Source organism: Protopterus annectens, chromosome 9.part0 (assembly GCF_019279795.1).
Source record: "Protopterus annectens isolate FY-2018-M chromosome 9.part0, PAN1.0, whole genome shotgun sequence".
Taxonomy (NCBI): Eukaryota; Metazoa; Chordata; order Ceratodontiformes; family Protopteridae; genus Protopterus; species Protopterus annectens.
This window is the reverse complement of record NC_056743.1, coordinates 316,743,555-316,764,245: the sequence shown is the minus strand read 5'-3', so window position 1 is coordinate 316,764,245 and position 20,691 is coordinate 316,743,555. Positions and strand designations below refer to the sequence as shown.

General features: G+C 37.2%; 1 protein-coding gene across 1 annotated transcript in view; it reads right to left on the bottom strand.

Moving 5' to 3' along the window:
- ANKFY1 (ankyrin repeat and FYVE domain containing 1) overlaps nt 1–20,691 on the bottom strand; it is a 1,799,901-nt gene that overhangs the window by 1,619,076 nt on the left and 160,134 nt on the right. The window contains exon 7 of the mRNA XM_044082101.1: nt 16,122–16,136. Coding sequence (XP_043938036.1) covers nt 16,122–16,136 — 15 coding nt within the window. The remainder of the gene's footprint in view (nt 1–16,121; nt 16,137–20,691) is intronic.

Genomic DNA, 20,691 nt, shown 5'->3' with positions numbered 1-20,691 from the left:
TTGTTGATATCTCCTAACTTAATATTGCCTACCTCATTTATGGCATAACATTGTTTGTAGGTACCGCATTTTCTAGTTCCCATCGAGAGCTTTGTATTGTGTACAGTTTTTTGTTTAGAAGCTTTCTCCAATAATTTTTTAATGTTGGGTGCGGTTTTATATACAAAGCTCAGATAATTGCCCAAAACGGAAGCTGTATCATCATTTAATGTTATTAAGTTCCAGTGCTGTCTTAAAATATCTCTAATATACTTTGTGTAAGGAGTATACATCAAGACACAAACTCAATTACAACACATACCTAACGTAGTCTTATCCTTTTCTTTCTATTATGGATCTTCATAAAATCTAAAGACTTGCCCAATAAAGGTGGAAATTTTTTACCCCATTCATTCTTCACATAGTTGGAAACTTGTGATAATAGGGCCAAGGGGTATCCTCGATTACTAAACATATTACTTATTCGGTCAACTTCCCTATTCATGATTTCTCTAGTAGATGACATACGAGCTGCCCTAATACATTGTCCTTTGTAAACATTTCTGAATATATGGGGAGGGTGATAACTATTAAATTCAATATAGTCATTTTAAAAGGTTTCCTTCCTATGAATTTGTGAAATAAATCCCTTATCAGAATGGCTAATATATGTGTCCAAATATGCTATGCCACTCTCACTGATGTTATGAGTGAACTTTAATTATTTTATGGAATTTATTAATGGCACAACAAATTTTTTAATCTCATCTTTTGAACCCTTCCATAAGATGAATAAATCATCCAAATATAGTGTATAATATGCTATATTGGAATAGAATTGGCTCGAACACATTTTGTTTCCCATTCCAACATGACTAGATTGGCAAAAACGGGGGCACAAGAGGCCCCCATAGCCACACCTTTGCATTGCCTAAAATATTCACCTTGAAAATGTATAGAATTATGGTCCAAAACTAGTCCCATAATATCTACCATAAGGCATATGTGGTCCCAGTCCATGTTTGAAAACTTTCTCAGACTGTTACCGAAATACTCTAAACCTATATCCTTAGGGAAACATGAAAAAAGATCCACTATGTCTATGGTGATGAAAATGAGATCCTTATTCCATATGTCTGATGTAAGCTAAGAAACGTCCAAGAATCCTTTATTAAGTGAGTGATTTTTTTCATAAATAGGCTTTACCCATCTATCAATGGCGACTCCTAAAGGATAAGTTTTGGATCTTGGACCAGAAACTATAGGCCTAAAAGGAGGCTGGGTGATACACTTGTGTACTTTGGGAATTCCTATAATAGTAGCCAGAGTAGAATATTCAACTTTTAAATATTGGTAGATCTCACTGGTAATTCTATGATCAATAAAATATTCTTCTAATGTTAGATCAATTCTTTTGTAACCAATATTAATCTCATTTAACGACACTACTTCATAATTATTTGATAAATACAAAATATTACGCATTTCATTAACAATCAAATGTATTATATATCACAATTCTGCCCCCTTTGTCAGGTTTCATTAATCCAATATCCTTATTGCTGATAAACTGATTTAAGCATTGTCGTTCTACTTCATTCAAATTGTCCTCAATATCTAGCTTATAACAACTGTTGGTCTTAAGATTTTTCTTAAATTTATAAATATCATGACACACCATCTTCTCATAATTACCCACTTGATTATTTGATGTGGGTATATACGTACTTTTCTTTTTTAATCCAAGATGTTCAGTCGGTCCTTGTTGCGTGTTATGTTCTCTAAACTGCATAGCTAAATTGAGTCTTCGACAAAATAATTTGACTTCTTTAATAATATCCACAAGTTGGAAACCCGTAGATGGAATAAATTTCATACCTTTACTGAATAATGTAAACAAATTCTGGTGTAATGTTCATATCAGTATAATTAAACACCTTAAACCCATTGTAAGTATGAATAATGTTTTCCACTTGGGTTTTATTCCTATCATTATGTTCTGGACACTGTTTGCTATCTTGACTATCAAACTCAACTGTGTGCGTACTATGAGATATGTCGTATACTGAAAATTGTTTAGGAAACTTAGCTGCTTTAACTAATTTTTTGCCGCGGGGTAAAATCTGCCCCCCTGAAAATTAATTTCTTTATTGAAATATTTACCTCTATTTCCAGCCTCCTTTTAGGCCTATAGTTTCTGGTTAAAGATCCAAAACATATCCTTTAGGAGTCGCCACTGATAGATGGGTAAAGCCTATTTATGAAAAAATCACTCACTTAATAAAGGATTCTTGGACGTTTCTTAGTCAGCTTACATCAGACATATGGAATAAGGATCTCATTTTCATCACCATAGACGTAGTGGATCTTTTTTCATGTATCCCTAAGGATACAGGTTTAGAGTATTTCAGTAACAGTCTGAGAAAGTTTTCAAACATGGACTGCGACCGCATATGCCTTATGGTAGATATTATGGGACTAGTTTTGGACCATAATTATATACATTTTCAAGGTGAATATTTTAGGCAATGCAAAGGTGTGGCTATGGGGGCCTCTTGTGCCCCCGTTTTTGCCAATCTAGTCATGTTGGAATGGGAAACAGAATGTGTGTTCAAGAGCCAATTTTATTCCAATATAGCATATTATACACGATATTTGGATGATTTATTCATCTTATGGAAGGGTTCAAAAGATGAGATTAATTCTTTTATGGAATTTATTAATGGCACTACGAATTTTTTTAAAGTTCACTCATAACATCAGTGAGAGTGGCATAGCATATTTGGACACATATATTAGCCATTCTGATAAGGGATTTATTTCACAAATTCATAGGAAGGAAACCTTTTCAAATGACTATATTGAATTTAATAGTCATCACCCTCCCCATATATTCAGAAATGTTTACAAAGGACAATGTATTAGGGCAGCTCGTGTGTCATCTACTAGAGAAATCATGAATAGGGAAGTTGACCGAATAAGTAATATGTTTAGTAATCGAGGATACCCCTCAGCCCTATTATCACAAGTTTCCAACTATGTGAAGAATGAATGGGGTAAAAAATTTCCACCTTTATTGGGCAAGTCTTTAGATTTTATGAAGATTCATAACAGAAAGAAGGGATATGACTATGTAGGTATGTGTTGTAATCGAGTTTGCGTCTTGATGTATAATCCTTACACAAAGTATATTAGAGATATTTTAAGACAGCACTGGAACTTAACAGTAAATGATGATACAGCTTCCGTTTTGGGCAATTATCAGAGCTTTGTATATAAAACAGCACCCAACATTAAAAAATTATTGGAGAAAGCTTCTAAACAAAAAACTGTACACAATACAAAGCTCTCGATGGGAACTAGAAAATGCGGTACCTGCAAACAATGTTATGCCATAAATGAGGTAGGCAATATTAAGTTAGGAGATATCAACAAGACTAATATTAAATGCAAAGCAGGAAATTGTAGCACCAAACAAGTCGTATATATTGCTACATGTTATGCCTGCAGCGCCTTCTATATAGGCAAAACAGAGAGAGCCCTTAGGAAACGAGTATATGAACATATTTATAAGATAAAGATTAAAGACAATAACAATGCACTTTATAAACATATCCATATATGGTGAATCACATGGTTTTAAATTTCCCATTATAGATTATGTAGAAGTATTTACTTATGGGGGAAATTGGAAAGCACTTTTAGCCATGAAAGAAAGTGGCAAATTTTGACAGATGCCATTAGGTCACCTGGCATAAATGAAAATATAAGTATTAAACCATTTTTAATCATGGCATAGATATATCATGGATGTTGCCATTGTATTTTGATTTTTGTTGACTTGTTACAATTTATGAGCACTAGTCATGAAAGTTTTACCATTTCACTATTACATATATTTGGAGTATGTTTTAAGATGAAGTTAGTACGTGCAGAGTGCATTTTATTTTATTTATCATAATCATTTTTATTTATTTACATTGTCATTATATTTATATTGTCATTTTTTATATCAGCACACTGGATCTGTTGAAATGCTTAGTTGTTTTTCGCATAGTAGTATGTGTATATGGAGTTATTATGATTATGTCTCTTTAAGAGCTCCATTTCCTTTTGAATTTTTGGCGCCAAAAAGGTTATTTAAATGTGAACAGGAAGTACTCCATTTTGGTTCTGAGGAAGTCTGATTTTTAACAGATGAAAGCGCTAAACCTTATTTTCAATAAAAGAATCGTTATTTATCATTACGAGTGGATTTAGCCTGAATTTCATTACGAGTGGATTTAGCCTGAATTTTGGTGGAACACTAGTGTTGGCTATATGTGTGTTATACTCTGTTCGAGCTGTGCAGAAGTTACTATATTTTACCAGCTAGCCTTTTTCCTTCTACAGTCGGTTTCTGGTGTTGGTTGGTTCAGTACATTTACATTCTTAACATCTCCTTTTGTTATCATGCAGCTGGTCAGGAAGCAGAGCAATAAAAATACATTTGCATGTTTAAATCCAGCAATTTCACTCTTGGTTAAAACAATAGAAAAAATTTCTTCATTTAGACATTTCAGTGCCACGTTTAGATCAAAGGGTCACAACGTGCTTTACTTGGTCAGTAGGGTGCACCGTTACATTTCAGTTCTACATGTAACACTATTTTTACCATTTAAGACAACAAGCCTGTGGTTTGCATTAATATTTACAGATGACAGAATTATCTCCAAAATTCTATCTGGCTAGGCTGGCAGCCTTCATCTATCTTCACCCAATCTTCACAGTGAGTGTACCCAAAGGTGAGAGAGTGGTGACTGGAGCGGATTACAATGGGCATGTTGGTGAAAGGAACAGACGGGATGAGGAACTGATGAGGAGGTACAGTGTTAAGGAGAGGACCGCAGAAGGTCATATGGTAGTAGATTTTGTGAAAAGGATGGATATGGCTGTGGTGACTATGTAGTTTAAGAAAAGGGAGGAGTACAGGGCGATGTACAAGAGAGTGGAGTAAGATGCACACAGGTGGATTATATCCTGTGGAGGAGGGCCAGTCTGAAGGACACTGGAGACTGTAAAGTGGTGGCAAGGGAAAATGTAGTTAGGCAGTATAGGATGGTGGTCTGTAGGATGACGTTGGTGATCAAGAAGAGGAGGAGTATGAGGGAAGTGCCACGGATCAAGTGGTGGAAGTTGAAAAAGGGCGATTATGAGGTGGAGTTCAGGGAAGAGTTAAGACGGGCACTAGGTGGCAGTGAAGAGCTACCGAATAGCTGGGTAACTACAGCAGAGCTGGTAAGAAAGACAGCTAGAAAGGTGATTGGTGTGACATCTGGACAGAGGAAAGAGGACAAGACCACCTAGTGGTGGAATGAGCAAGTACAGGACAGTATACAGAGAAAGAGGCTGGCGAAGAAGTGGGATTTGTCAAAAAGATGAAGAAAGTAGACAGGAGTAAAAGCAGATGAGGCGTATGGTGAAGAGAGAGATGGCAAAGGCCAAGGATAAGGCGTATGGAGAGTTGTATGGACCAAGGTGGGAACCATGTGCAACAGGTAAGGGTGATAAAAGATAATAAGGGACATGTACTTACAAGCGAGGAGAGTGTGTTGAGCAGATGGAGAGAGTAGTTTGAGGGGTTGATGAATGAAGAGAATGACAGAGAAAGAAGGTTGGATGATGTGAGGACAGTGAATCAGGAAGTACAACAGATTACCAAGGAGGAAGTAAGGACAGCTACAAAGAGGATGAAGAATGGAAAGGCTGTTGGTCCAGATGACATACCTGTGAAAGCATGGAGGTGTTAGGAGAGATCACAGTTGAGTTTTTAACCAGATTATTTAATGAAATCTTGGAAAGGGAAAGGATGGTTGAGGAGTGGAGATGTGTTTTGGTAACGATTTTTAAGAATAAGGGTGGTGTGCAGAGGTGTAGTAACTACAGAGGGATAAAACTGATCAGTCACAGCATGAAGTTACGGGAAAGAGTAGTGAAAGCTAAATTAAGAAGGGCGGTGATGATTGGTGATCAGCAGTATGGTTTCATGCCAGGAAAGAGCACTACAGATGTGATGTTTGCTCTGACAGTGCTGATGGAGAAGTATAGAGAAGGTCAGAAGGAGTTACACTGTGTCTTTGTGGACTTAAGAGAAAGCATATGACAGGGTGCCTGGAGAGGAGTTGTGGTACTTTATAAGAAAGTTGAGAGTGGCAGAGAAGTATGTAATAGTGGTACAGGATATGTGCAAGGGTAGTGTGGCAGTGGTGAGGTATGCAATAAGAGTTACAGATGCGTTTAAGGTGGAGGTGGGATTACATCAAGGATCAGCTCTGAGCCCTTTCTTATTTGCAATGGTGGTTGACAGATGAGATCAGACCAGAGTCCCCATGGACTATGATATTTGCAGATGACACTGTGACCTGTAGTGAGTAGGGGACAGGTTGAGGAGACCCTGGAGAGGTGGAGATACGCTCTAGAGAGGAGAGGAATGAAGGTCAACAGGACTAAGACAGAATATGTGTTTGTGAATGAAAGGAAGAATACAGGAATGGTGAGACTGCAGGGAGTAGAGTTGGCAAAGGAGGATGAGTTTAAATACTTGGGATCAACAGTTCAGATCAACGGTGAGTGTGGAAGAGATGCGCCCCCCTGCACATCCCTCTACTTTATTATTTTAACACAGAGGTCGCACTACAGTGGTCAAAGGGTCCACTTCCTGATCCCCACTATAGTGCACCTCACACCAAAAATGCCTAATCTGCAATGAGCTTACGTTACTGTGCATTCGCTCATTGCACATTCGATGCATTCTGTTTTCGGCTTTACGAAAACTTGAAAAAGTCCTTTTGGACTTTTGTATTTCATCCATGTGCATTACGCACATGTAAATGTAAACCGCTGGAGGTAGCAGAGTTAAAGATGTTAAGATTTGCAGTGGGTGTGATAAGAATGGACAGGATTAGGAATCAGTATATTAGAGGGTCAGCTCGGGTTGGATGGTTTGGAGACAAAGCCAGTGAGGCGAGATTGCACTGGTTTGAACATGTGCTGAGGAGGGATGCTTGGTAAATATTAGGAGAAGGTTTTTAAGGATGGACCTGCCAGGTAAAAAGAAAAGAGGAAGGCCTAAGATAAAGTTTATGGATGTGGTGAGAGGACATGCAGGCAGTTGGCGTGACCTAGCAAGATGGAGAGGACAGGAAAAAATGTAAACAGATGATCCTCAGTGGTAACCCCTAATGGAAACAGCCGAAAGAAGAGGACAAAGTCTGTAGTTCCACTATGATATTTAAATTTCACATCATATAATCTTAGCTTACTGCCATTCTATTTTGAACAAAAAGCCTCTTGCCTTAAACTGCTTTTGTGCCTCAGTAAATTTACTGAAGATGGACAGTAATAAAAACAAACTCAACAGGGAATTCTTGTATTAAGGATACCCCGAGTAGAGAACAGGGAGTTAGAATATACTTGGAATGATCATTCCTGTATGCAGCCTTTTATCCATCTTATATCAGGTCCCAAAAACTACATTTAAGTTTGAAGACTAGGAGGTTGTGATTCTCAGTTTCAAATGCCCTAGTCATGTCTATGAAGAGCACCCCTGTTAATTTTGATTCATTCATGTTATTGCAGATAGCCATCTGTGGGGCAGTATGTGGCAGTGGCGGTGCTAAAAGCTTTTCTGAAATCATGTTTGGCATGACAAAGGCCATACTTACTCAAATGACAATCTTGTACATCTATTTTTTCAAATTTTTGCTACTGGGCAGAGACTTACAATTGATCTGAAGTCTTTTTTTTTTTGTTTTTTCTTTGGGATGGACTTTAAGAAGTGGCACTTTGTGACATATTTCAAAGGTTTGGGCAAAATGTTTGAGGTAAGTGAGAGATTATAAATGTGTAAAAGGACCTGCTGTGTGTGCAGCACCCATTTTTAGGAATTCTGGGTGCACTGCCTTTAATTTCATTATAAATGTCTTAACTTTTTAGAAATTTCCTTCAAGTAAAAAAATGAGAGAGTAGGTTGCCCATCTACAGCTAAGATGACAGAGCTTAAGAGGTTTGCGGGGAACTAATGAAAAGTGGTGGAAATTACAATGCGGGGAATTTATATTTATTTTGTCAATTATGATGTTTCTGTACTCATTTGCAACTTTGTGAGCAATATCTGTTGACTGAGCTGAGGTAGGCTGGGTCGAGTCTGTAATTGTTCAGTCAGATATTTATCTCACACCAAAACTGTTTGGGGCTTTTAGGAAACATTTCATCTGCCCCACAAATGTTGTTTTGGCCAAATTTGGTGCTATTTTAGACTTTCGACATACGCTAAGATAATGACACGTAGCAGTTTGTTGCTTCCAGTCTTTCTAAGCATGCTCTCTAGCCTGGAGTAGTTTTTTAGTGTCTGGGGTGTGCCAGGGGCACTACTGTCCTCAATCTCCTTTTTATCAGCAGCAATATTGCATCCGGTATAGCAGAAAACTGTCTAAGAAGTAACAGAGTGCCAGGCTGGGGTTTGCCTGTACATACACTGGAGACCAGCCTACATTTTAAGTATTTAATAAAATATCTTTATTGTACCCACGGTGGTGATGCTGCGGTAGCGTTGTCGCCTCACAGTAAGACGCTGTCCGGTTCGATTCTCAGCTAGAGCGTCTTCTGCGTGGAGACATGTGTAAATGGGCGTACCTTCGTTGAAGGTTGTGCGTCAGGGCTGGTAACTCTGCATGTAAAAATCAACTACCAATCATTAGCGGACCTGAATTCCACTGTAGAGACCCCTAACCGGGAAAAGCCAAAAGACACAAACAATAAAATATCTTTATTGTCAGGAATAAGTTGGTACAAGATGATGCAACATGGATTTTAATTTGCTTTGTAGGAGCAGAATGGCATTATAGGACAATGATCACTTAAGTTGTTTGGTAGAATTGTGAAACTCAGGCTTCTATATTTTGTATCAGTGATGATTAGGTCTAGGGTGGTGTTACTGCCTGTTACAGGGTACGGTCTTGCTGGCTGTTTGACCACTTGCTCTAGGTTGTGGGGTATTTGCACTGTTTAATATTTGGGAAGGGAGACTGGTAGCATTCACACTAAAATTTGCCAGAAGAATTGTGTCAAGTGGAACAATTAGTTGGAAGTGTCAAGGAGTACATTGGCATGACCACCAAGAGTCATGCCAGCTAATATCAAGCTTGCATTATAGCTATTTGTTTCTGCTGCATTTACTCTTTTGATAGTGACTGCTAAATTACTGCAGAGTAGGATGGTAATGCCTCCACCTGGTCTCTCCCTTCACAGCTGTTGCTGTACAGACAGGTAAAGTTTGAATGTATGCAATGTGATGGCCAGTAGGCATGTTTAAACCATGACTCTTATTTCTAATATAAGGAGATTAATGATTAGAGAGATTAAAGTACAGAACTGAAAACTAAGAGATAAGAAATACAATTCCATATTAAAAATGGGATGTATGAGCTTAAAGAGGACATTGACGTGGACAAAGTACATAGGATGCATATCTACTTAATAAAGTAAACTGCAGTACAAAGTGACATTACTGGTCCAGTTAGGATTTGTAATATTTCAAAACAACTAAACCAAGAAAACCAGGCGTTGGTGCTGCAACTACTAGTAACCAAAGCAACAAAACAGTACTTGATCACTTGAAAGGCATACAACAGTGAAAAATGGAACCAAAACAGTAAAAACTGTACATCTTAAGAGCTAGATGTTCCAAATACAAAAACATATAAAAACACTGACAAATGAGCCAAGTGCTTTCGTTCCACACACAACAAACTTCATCAGAACTGAATTCATTAGTTGTAACCTCCTTATATAGAAACTGTTTATACAGTTTTTATACTTTTTCGGCTTCATTTTTTTTTTTTTGCAGCTCCATGCCTTATGAGTGATTGAGTGCTGTTTTACAAAGATTTGTTTTATAGTGAAGATAAAATAATATGGTCGGTAGTTAATTTCGGATCTCGTATTATGGTGTAAAATTGTTAATTTATGCGTTTTAACTGTTTTACTTTAAAGAACAATGTTAACTATTCTATCTAGTCTTAAGTTCAAAATTGATTTGATTGCAATATTGCATGCTTAACAGTGGCAAATTACTGAAAATTAAAAGCAAGAACCAGTGGTCTGACTGGAGGCTAGTTTACTTTCACTGTATAAACTTAATGATACAACAGCTGCAGCTGCAGTCAGTGCTGAAAATAAGAGCACCACACATGGATAATGCACAACAAGCAAGAATGAAAATGTAGTATTAATAAAATATTTACATTACCTAAAGAACAACTCAAACAGTACAAGATAGCATACATTAAGTATGGCATCCGATAGTAAACATTATATATAGACCAGTGAAGTGGATGAAAAGGTTAACAGGTAAGAAAAACATGTGATAAATATTAAGTTCAGAAAGAGAATAAGCATTGGAATATAGATATACCAGTAACCAATATATTTAAACATGGCTGATACTGCTACTATAAGCTTGAAAGGTCTACAAATAAGTTAAAAAACTGCTAGCACAAACAAACTATTAAATTTGCATTACTAAAACAAGACATTGTAGGTTGGTGCATAATTAATACGTTTTTTGTTTTTTCAGTAGGCAACGATGAAACCATGCCATTCTGAAAGAATTACTTCTTCAAATGGTTAACTGCTCAAATAGATTAAGGTAAGGAAGTCTTTACATGGGACAGTGATTCCCAGAATTGTCCACGAACACAGCAGTAAAAGAACCACACAGATGTCTGCTTCTGCTAAAAAGCATGGTTTTGCTCTAAGCAATATTTAGCTTCCCACAGTTTTAATCCCCAAATGCAGTGAATCAAAGCTAGACTACAGTTTGACATTGACCTTGATGATTATGTTGTGTGCAAGGATAGCAGCCTCTTCAATGTACTGAATCACTCTGGCTTCTTCACAGACAACAGAACCATGTTACTTAAAAAAATATTAAAAAGGTGTATGCCTGGTACTGAGCCTTGAAAGACTCCAGAATAACGGTAAACAGTTGCAAGGCAGCATTACTCCATATAATGGCTAGAGTCCATCTTCAAGGCACCTTTTGATCTTCTTAGTGGCACTGACAGAAAAGCCACAGATAATCAGGGCTGTTGAAAGAATTGCAAGGTCCACAGTATTAAATGGTCTGAAGAGATCTAAAAAAACTGATCAAACCACTCAACCATGATCTAGTTATCACAAACGTACTTAAGGCGCTATCAATGCCACAGTTAGGCCTGAAACTATGCTGTGAATTTGAGATAAGCTTGTATTTACCAAGATGCTAATGTAGTTGCAAACGAATGCATTTTTTTCTACTTAGAGTGGTGATAATAGAACTATATTCCAATAATTATTTAATGCAAATGGAAGTCTTTTATACAGCAGTACAAAAATGTCTTTCCCAGTTACTAAGAAAGCCCTCTTTTATATACAAGTTAAGTGACAAAGAGAGGTTGCTCAGGTTTTTAACAGTTTGAGAAGCAGGTTGTCAACTGATGCATAGTTGGGCTGGGCTTTAACTTGCAATGAAATGTACACATCAAATTTGTAAGATCACCTGCAGGATGAAGGCAGGAGACAATCTGTGAAGTGCAGCACTCAAGTCCCTTGACATTCTATCAAAAGATTTTTTTTTTTAATCATCCAGCCAAAACAAGTAGCTTTCTCAGTGTCACCAGGGTGAAGAAAAGGAGGAGGAGCACAACTTTGCCTTGGTCCGAGTAGCTTTTCTGTATCATACCAAATATGCCTTTAAGCTGGTATGTAAAATCACCTCTGCATACATAACATTGTTATGCAATAAAGACCTTTTTGCTACTAATGATACTCTTTTTTCACTCAGTTACAGGCCTCTCAAAAATAGACTGTGGTCAGATTCCGGTTTACAATGTCTAAAGACAGACTAGACAAGATCTTTGAGATATCCAGGCCCTTACCTGGAATATGAATAAGGGCATATTTTTAAAGTCTAATACACTATGTGCAAAAGGTTCATGCTGTTCTACATATTCAAAAATAATTAAATGAAGCAACATACAGTGTTAAACAGCAAATACTCCAGTTAACAGAGTACAAAAAAATGACTGAGGCAAACATAACAATGCGTCTCACTTCTGCAATAATAAAGCCTATGTGGCCTCTAGATTTGTGTATGGCACCAAAAAAAATACACATAGGTGGTCAAAGATGGATCCAGATGTAACACATACTAAATCTGACACTGTTTGGTGCAGTTGTGAGCATCCGATCAAATAGTCTTTCACGGCCATGTTTACTGTTGTCATGCTCATCAAATGAAAGAACCCAGATACCTGAAAAGATGGAGACTGCAGGCAACACTTAGGAGAAAGGTAGGAAAACAGATGGACTGGGGGGGGGGGTAAAGAGGTGTGGTGAGAAGTTAGAAGGGTGAAAGGAGTTGGATGGAAATGAATGGGGGGATAGCTAACACGACATAGCTATAGATATACTTATACGGCACTTTATGTGCGAAATACATTGATTTTGAATTAAAACATTCTGAGAAATGAAGAGCAAATATGCAAGGATTCTTGGTCGTTCTTACAACATATGAATAGCATAGAATAGAACAAGGAAGACATAATGGTCACCATTGATGTATGTGACATATATAGTCATTGAGCAGGATATAGGAGTTGAATGGATTAAAGAGATGTTACATACAAATGACATACCCCAGGATAAAGCCAATTTATTAGTAGAGATGCTTGAATTAGTTTTGAACAACAATTATGTTGTGTTTAATGGTGACTACTATTTTCAAAATAGAGGCATCACAATGGGATCACCATGTGGGGGAGCATATGCGAATATCATCATGGCATATTGGGAAAGGAAATGTGTTTAATACTGAGTTCCATAAATATCTTTAATCTTATTTCAGATTCCAGGATGATACAAGTATAATTTGGAAAGGGCCTAGAAGCATCCTAGAAGAATTTCTGGAGTATATTAATGGAACAACAATCTTCTTGAAATTCACATGGAAAGTCACTCATTAGACCCATTGTAGAGTACAATGCCCCTTTTGGTATGTACCTCACAAGACATCTACAACAACTGGAAAGGCCACAGAAATACCTCACAAAGAGGATTACCGGCCTCAAACAGATGCCCTATGCAGACAGTCTCAAAAACTGCAGCTTTACTCCGTTGCATATCGCCTACTCAGAGGCGATCTCTGCCTAACACACACACAGCTATGTCAAACCCAGAGCTTTTAGACATGCTCCACTTAAAGAAATCCCAGTCCCTACGAGCTACACGGTCTTGGGAACTAAACCTTGTCACCACAATAAACATGCTGGAGGGATAGATTCCTGTCCCAGAGACTTCCCATACTCTGGAACAAGCTACCTATCAATATCAAACAAAGCTCCTCATTAGCGCTCTTCAAGAAGAATCTTTATGATTGGATGGGAGACAGGAAATTCACCCCAGGGATCACTTCTGTGGCTCTGCTAGACAGTGGCACAGGAAAATAATTTTCTTGGGTGGCGAAAGCCAGGGTACCTTTGGCTAGGCTTATATAGGCCCTAGGGCCAATAGCCTAGTACCTACCTATGAACCTAAGTTGGGCTTGATTTCATGGAATACTTGGATATTAAACTCATAAAAGACAACATAGAGGAAAGATATATAGCGCAGATATACAGGAAGGAAACTTATTCGAATAGTTTATTGCACTATAACAGTTCCCATCCAGCACATCAAAAAAGATCTGTGATAAAAGGGCAGGTAGTTAGAGCTGCCCGGATGATAACAAAAGAACTTGACTTCACTGAAGAATGCACCAATCTACAGTCTATGTTTTGTGCTAGGGCATACCCAGGTGAATTCATTGATGAAATCATAGAAGTCGTCAGAATCAAAAAAGACATAGGTCATTTTAAACCCATTTTACACAAGGAAAACATTTTAAGTGAAATGAGAACACATGATATAGAAGAAACAATAATAGATAACTCTGAGTCACACAGAATACAAGATGTAGTCTAGAGGAACAATAATAAGTTCTCAGAAGCACTGATTATAACATAGTGAAGACTTCAGACTACTTAAATGGATTTTTGAAAAAACTTTTGAAAAAACTGGGCCATACTAAATGAAGAAGAGTTTAGAAACATATTAGGTGTAAAGCCATGTATTGTTAACAGGAGAGGGAAAATTAATCCAGTATAAAGAGAATTATAGTGAAAGTGTCCTGCATGGCATGAGGAGGTGTGGTGCATGTAAATGGTGCCACAAAATAGAAATTAATAATGAATTTATTATAATAAACAAATATATGATAAAAGGAAAATACAGTTGTGAATCTAAGGCAGTGGTATATTTAAGTAAGTGCAAATTATGTTTAGCTTTTTACATAGGAAAGACGGAGAGAAAACTCTCCCAATGTGTATATGAGCATGAATATGCCATAAGAAAAATTAATTTATCTAATGCCTTGGCAAAGCATGTAAAAGACCATCCAGAGCACCAATTTAGCTACATCATTATTGACAGTGTAGTAATAGATGATAAAAAAGCATGGGGCTTGCTATTAGAATTGAGAGAGCTTGAATGGCAAGTAAGGTTACAAGCAGACAGCTGGCCACGAATCAATGAACGTAGTTCTATAACTCCGATCTTGAAGCTTAATGCGTTAAAAAGAAGTAAGATAAAATAAATGAGTTTCACAAAAGAAATAAATAGATAATTTGTAATGAATTTAGAGTTGAATAAGGTTTTATATGCATGAATGGGGGAGCATTGTTGTGGGTTTTTTAAAACTGAATACTGCTTTAAATTAAATGTTACTTGATTAAGAGGAAATTATGTCACTATAAGGAAATGCATTTAAAATGGAGGGAAAATTTTAAAATGATGTCTGAAGAAGTTTAATATTTATTTAAACGAAAGCGCTAACATTTTAATACAGTTCTATTTTTGGAATAAAGCTTGCGATCATTTTATACTTCTAAATGGTGGTTCGTCTTTGTGGATTCAGCTGACACGTTGCCTACTTTTTTGTTTATGAAAAAATGTATCATGTTTGCACACACCTTAACTTATCCATGGTTCAAAGAATTTTTCTTTACAGTACCTCTGTTACTAATTTGAACAAGTTTCAGACCTGTAGCTTTCTACGAGGTACAGCTAGCTGGATCAATGACAATAGTGCAATAACGTACTAGACACGTACCCATTTTCTTGTTTTGTTTTCTTTACACTTCTGCTTTACACTCACTCACTTGTAACAAGTCATGGAATCATAAATGTTTTGTACATGCCATGGTCTGTATGACTTGCCAAATTGTTTGTCCCAAGTCGTGGCTGACCAGGATCCTGACCAACACATAAATAAATCACAACAACGGGACTGGAATTGCAAAGAAGAGAATGTCTCAAAAAAGCTGAAAGACTGATGTTGGGATCACATACGTGGAACACTACGTGCTGTTTTAATTTTTTTTTTTTAAACTGTGATAAGACTTGACTTTAATAACACATTTATGAGAAGTCACAAAGTTTCTGCTCTTATCAAGTAGATAAGAGCATCCTAACACTAGTGTTTATAGCCACACTTTTAATAACATGTTCCATTCTTAAGGAATCAATGCGGTTTCATTTCAGGGAATACTACCTGCGCTGCATAAAATAAAATGCGTGGAAGTATCCCAAGGGTTAAGAATAGAAGACACAATTTACATTTGCAAGTAATTCTGCAAGGAGCTGATTATGAGTTGCATTTACTAAATGGCTGATTTTAAACTTGTGCTAACTATGAGGTGAGCTGGTACCAAAAAAAAAATCATGCTGCATTTAAAACTCCAGAACTACAAAGTAGTTAAGCAGTAAGGTTTTGTTTATTATTTACAGTTAGTTTCCAGCTCCTCCTTTGTACTTAAGGTAGCATGTCTAGCAGCTCTGTGGAGTCATCTGCAACTATTACTTCAGAAAGACAATAAGGCAAGTCAAAGCCAAGTATTTCAAGCCAACATTAAATACTGTTTTCATGTATATAGCTGCAGAAAATTAAGTGGCTAAAAATGTCAACAGCTAGTAATTTATGTAGTGTTGCAGAATAATTCACCTGTCCTTTATTTAAATACTTCAACTCTTTCAAGAAATAGCTTCACTTCAGTTGTTAACGTGTGCAGTACTTACCCTCATACTACACTGATTAGATTTCAAAGTATACTGAGTGACTGCTTTTGCAGATTTGGAGACCAGATAAAGTACAAATGGTGGATAACAGATGAGTGTTTTTGATAACTATTCTAAGCAAACACTGAACAATGGTCCAGTGCTATTAAGTTATTTAGGCAGAAAGAAAGAAGAAATTAAATTTCCATTTGCTTGGACAGTGACAAAAACTTTTTCCTACAGGTATGATTTGGCTTTCTGACAGTGGCAAGTGGGTAAGGTTGTGCAGTATATACTACTTCCTGAAAACAATGAACTGGATCAGTATTTACAAAGATGAGGCCGACTTGGTGAAGCAGGCATACCAAACTGAAGTACTGAGAGATTAAGCTTCAGAACTTTTGCAATGTGGTTTGACCAATTTAGATTGTACTCTTAAATGGCGCCATGAATAAGGATACATATTCACTGCACAGAGAGTTTTATAGTAAAATCAACACCGGTCATCTTTTCCTGAAAGGGATTTATATTTTACAGTTGATGGAACTGTGTGTGCGTGTGAGTGTGCGTGTGCGTGTGATTGTGTGTGTTTTGCTTGCCTCAGTCAAGGTTGGGACAGCATCTGGGTATGAGAGTTGTTGGATTTCTTTTGTGTATTAAGTTGAGATGTTTATCTATGTCTTTACCCTGCCCAGATGGAGCTTAGTTGTTTGGAATAAAGGGGTTTATCAGTGTCAATTGCATGAGTGATTTGCTCAGTGGTGTAGATCATCACTTTCATGATGTCAATCACAGCTGAATGAAGACTCTCCCACGGAAAAGCCCCAGCATTACATAGACAAACCAACGAGAGCTATTCAAGTTTATCTTAGTGGAATGGACTTTTTTTTGGAGTGAATACATGATTGGGGTTTTTACTTAGGTGGAATGAAACCCTATATCATACTGGAGGTTTATGTTGTTTCACTTTATTTATATGCTTTATTAATTGAACTGCCCAACAGCACTATCATGTTAAGCACTTGCTCAGAAGTAGCACAGCAAGTAAGTGAATACCGACAGAATCAACTCCAGGATTAATGTCTAATAGAAGCTCATAGCCTTAATCTTCTGCAACATCTGCCAGACACCTGCAACAAATGTTTTAGTAGCCTATTTTTGCAGTGTCTGTGAATAAACTTATTCCCAAAAGCAGGGTGGCCAGGCTCTAATATTGCAGAAATCCTGCTGCAAAGACATTTGAAATGCGAGATGACTGGATATTCATGGAGACTTTATGGATGATCAGAAAGATTATGGACAAAGATACGATAAGCTGAGTGCTGGACTGGGCTTAGACATGTCTGTTAAATATGAAAGAGGTATTTGTCAATTTGCTGCTACAATAGGGGTGGCTTCCATTTGCCCAGCCACACTTTTAATAACTAAAGAAGGTAGGATACATAGCAAGATGGATGCTTAGTGCATTTTCACTTTTATTTTCTAGAGGCCATAGAAATGTAGTGCTATAAATGCTCTGACATGGGAGTTACTTACTAATAACATGGTTGTTATCAACAATTTCTATCCAATGATGTGAAGCAGTAACTGGGTAGATAGGAGGTAGAGAAGATCTAGGAATTTTATGATAACTGACTTGGCAATGTTTGCCTGCTTGCCAGGTCTGGGAAATATGATTAAGTAAAGGAAGGTTTACACTGATAGAGGTCACCTCCCTTGTGGCTTAATGTTTAATGCTTTGCAAGTAGAATTAAAACGAGTAGGTGAAGAGGATAACTGATGATTTAATGATGATATTTGTAGATCAATGTGTGTGTATGTACCCTTTACGAAGCTATCCAAGGGCTTGCACAAGTGTATAAATACTGAGTATGTGCAAGTCTGACTGCCACTTTGTAATTAGCTGTTGAGATGTAAACATATATGTATGTAAGGTCTGTCTGCTAGCCAGTCCATTTGTATTTTATGATGCTGCTATCCATCCAGATGTGTTTCTATGTATTAAAGCATCTAAATGGAATACCTTGCGTACCTGCCATCAATGTCACAGAGGGATGAGCGACATGGTGTCAGAAGCGGCATTTCTAAAGGACATGACGTTAGAGGCAGCATGGCTAAAACAACTTAAAGCACTTGTTTGGAACTGGTGGAATACAGAGCAGTGAATCATCAATACAATGTGAATACTTCGCAAAACAGGTCACAAATTAGACGTTAAAACTTGCTCAGCATTCTTATTTGCAAAATATGAAATGAAAATTCTACACGATATTCACATAAACCAATATGTACGATATTGATAAAACATATTCAAATTACTAAGGAAAATGTTTGAAATAAAGTCCGAATTGCATAAACGAATAAAATAAAAGGAAACTACCACATTTTAGCAAAGCATGCATTTTTCGTATTAACCAAAGATATTCATGTTATCAAAAGTGTATGAAGTGTCTCCATGCTTGTGCAGTATTACAGTAAAGTTATTTTGCAAGAATACAGCCATTACAGAGCATATTTCACAACGTAAAGTATTTCGAAGAGTTTATTGTGCATTTGAATGTTATTACAATCTCACAGAACAGTTTGTTCATACATAATTACAAGGGTCATATTTTCAGTGCGTTTGTGTATACTTTGTGGGCATGGTAGATGGATTTCAAAAACCCACTGCACTTCTATTTGACAGTAATACTGCTGACAAATGGAGTGCGTTTGAGCAAGAGTATGACATTTTCATACAGGGTGCATTTTCTGATGAAGATGACCGTACAAAGGCATTTATTCCGCTTAATTTAGCTGAGTCAGAAACCATTGAAAGGGATTATTTGTTTGTGTATGCACCTGCTATCTATAAAGGACAGGGGAAAACCATCATACGGTTGCACCGGCTGAGTCAAGGGAGGACCACCGAGTGCTTAAAACACAAATTTAGAGAAATGTGTAACCCCCAGACAAATGTTACAATTTTTATACAAAGGATCAAAAGCCTGGTGAAACTTCTGCAGCATATATAACTGACCTTAGAAATAAGGCTAAAGCGTGCAGATTTGGTGATTTAAGAGAGGAGTTGAAAAAGGACAGACTAGTGTGGCATAAAAGATGATGCTGTGAGAAAGAATTTGCTTCATGACAGTGATTGAACTTTGGATAAGGACACAGATTTGTCACATACCAGCTCACAGAAAAGCACACAAATATGCTTACAAATGAGAATAGCTCTAGAAGGCACAGTGATAAAGCTCATGTTGATGGTATGCAGCATGTAGTTAAAAGAAACAGGCCCGATTACATGGCAGCAACTGTAGCCCCTGCAGCACCTTGTGGTAAACCCCAGAACTTTCTAGCAAATTCCAGAGTTCGCACAGTCTCAGTTAAGCATAAGTGAGTCAGCAAACTCAAAGCATGGGCCCCAACCTAGTTTCATTGCCAACTGTAGTAAATGTGGTAGAAGTCATGAATCTGAAAGGGAGAAATGTTTAGCTTTTGGTCAGCAATATCACAAATGCAATAAATGGAATCATTTCAAAAGGTTTTGAAAATCAAAAGGGCCACATTCTTTTATTAAGAGGAAACATTTTACAAAACGAGTTGATCAATTAGAAAGCTGCAACCCTACTCTATGTTGATGGTGTGTCAGTGCTTCATGAAAACAGCTAATGTAGCAGATTTAAGGGCAAAGGATGAAGTATTTTGTACTGTTCAGAAAAATGACAAACCCATAGAGCTCAAAGTTGATACAGGTTCCAAGTGCAATGTTATGTCAGCAGAACTTTCACGTTACTCTGCTGGAAGAAGTTACAACTTGTTAATTTTACGTGGTCAAGAGGCACGCCCAGTCATTATTAGGGCTCAGAGACAGTTTGAAAGTGAGAGTGCTTTCGTTTAATAAGGATGTCCACCCTGTTAGCTTAAAAAGCCCACTACCCCAATATTGCCCAGTACATTTTTTCTACCTATGCTGATCTTTTAGAGGGCAAACTTCCAGTTGTGTACTTAAGTTAGTCAAAGAAGTCAGTCCATTTATCAGGCTGATTGGCTGGTTTTGATTATGTATCTCTAGCTGCTTCTATATACAAATAGAGTACACTACAGTTACTGTTATACACTGATAAAGGCCACTGGGCCAAAACCAGTCTGTTGACTGTGGTCTGACTTTATTAAAGTCTTTTGCCTCTCACATGTGGTGCTGGCTGTTCTTTGTAGCTTTATTACCTTGAGAAATCCTATGCATTCAACTCCAGCCCGACTGCAAAAGTAAAATTTCAATCTTGTCTATAAGAAAGGCAAACTTCTTTATCTTGCTGACGCATTATCCAGATCGCTCAGAACAGCACGAGAATGAGAACCTTGACTCTGAAGTTATGGTAGTAAGAAATTTTTCTTCCACACGTTTTGATCAGCTGAGAGATCACACAACCACAGATCCAGTTTTACAAAGGCTTGACCACTTTATCAAGGATGGCAGTCAAAGCAATCTAGTTTACAACAAGAAGTACAACCTTATTTTTCATACAGAGATCAGATTTTGTCTGACAATGATAT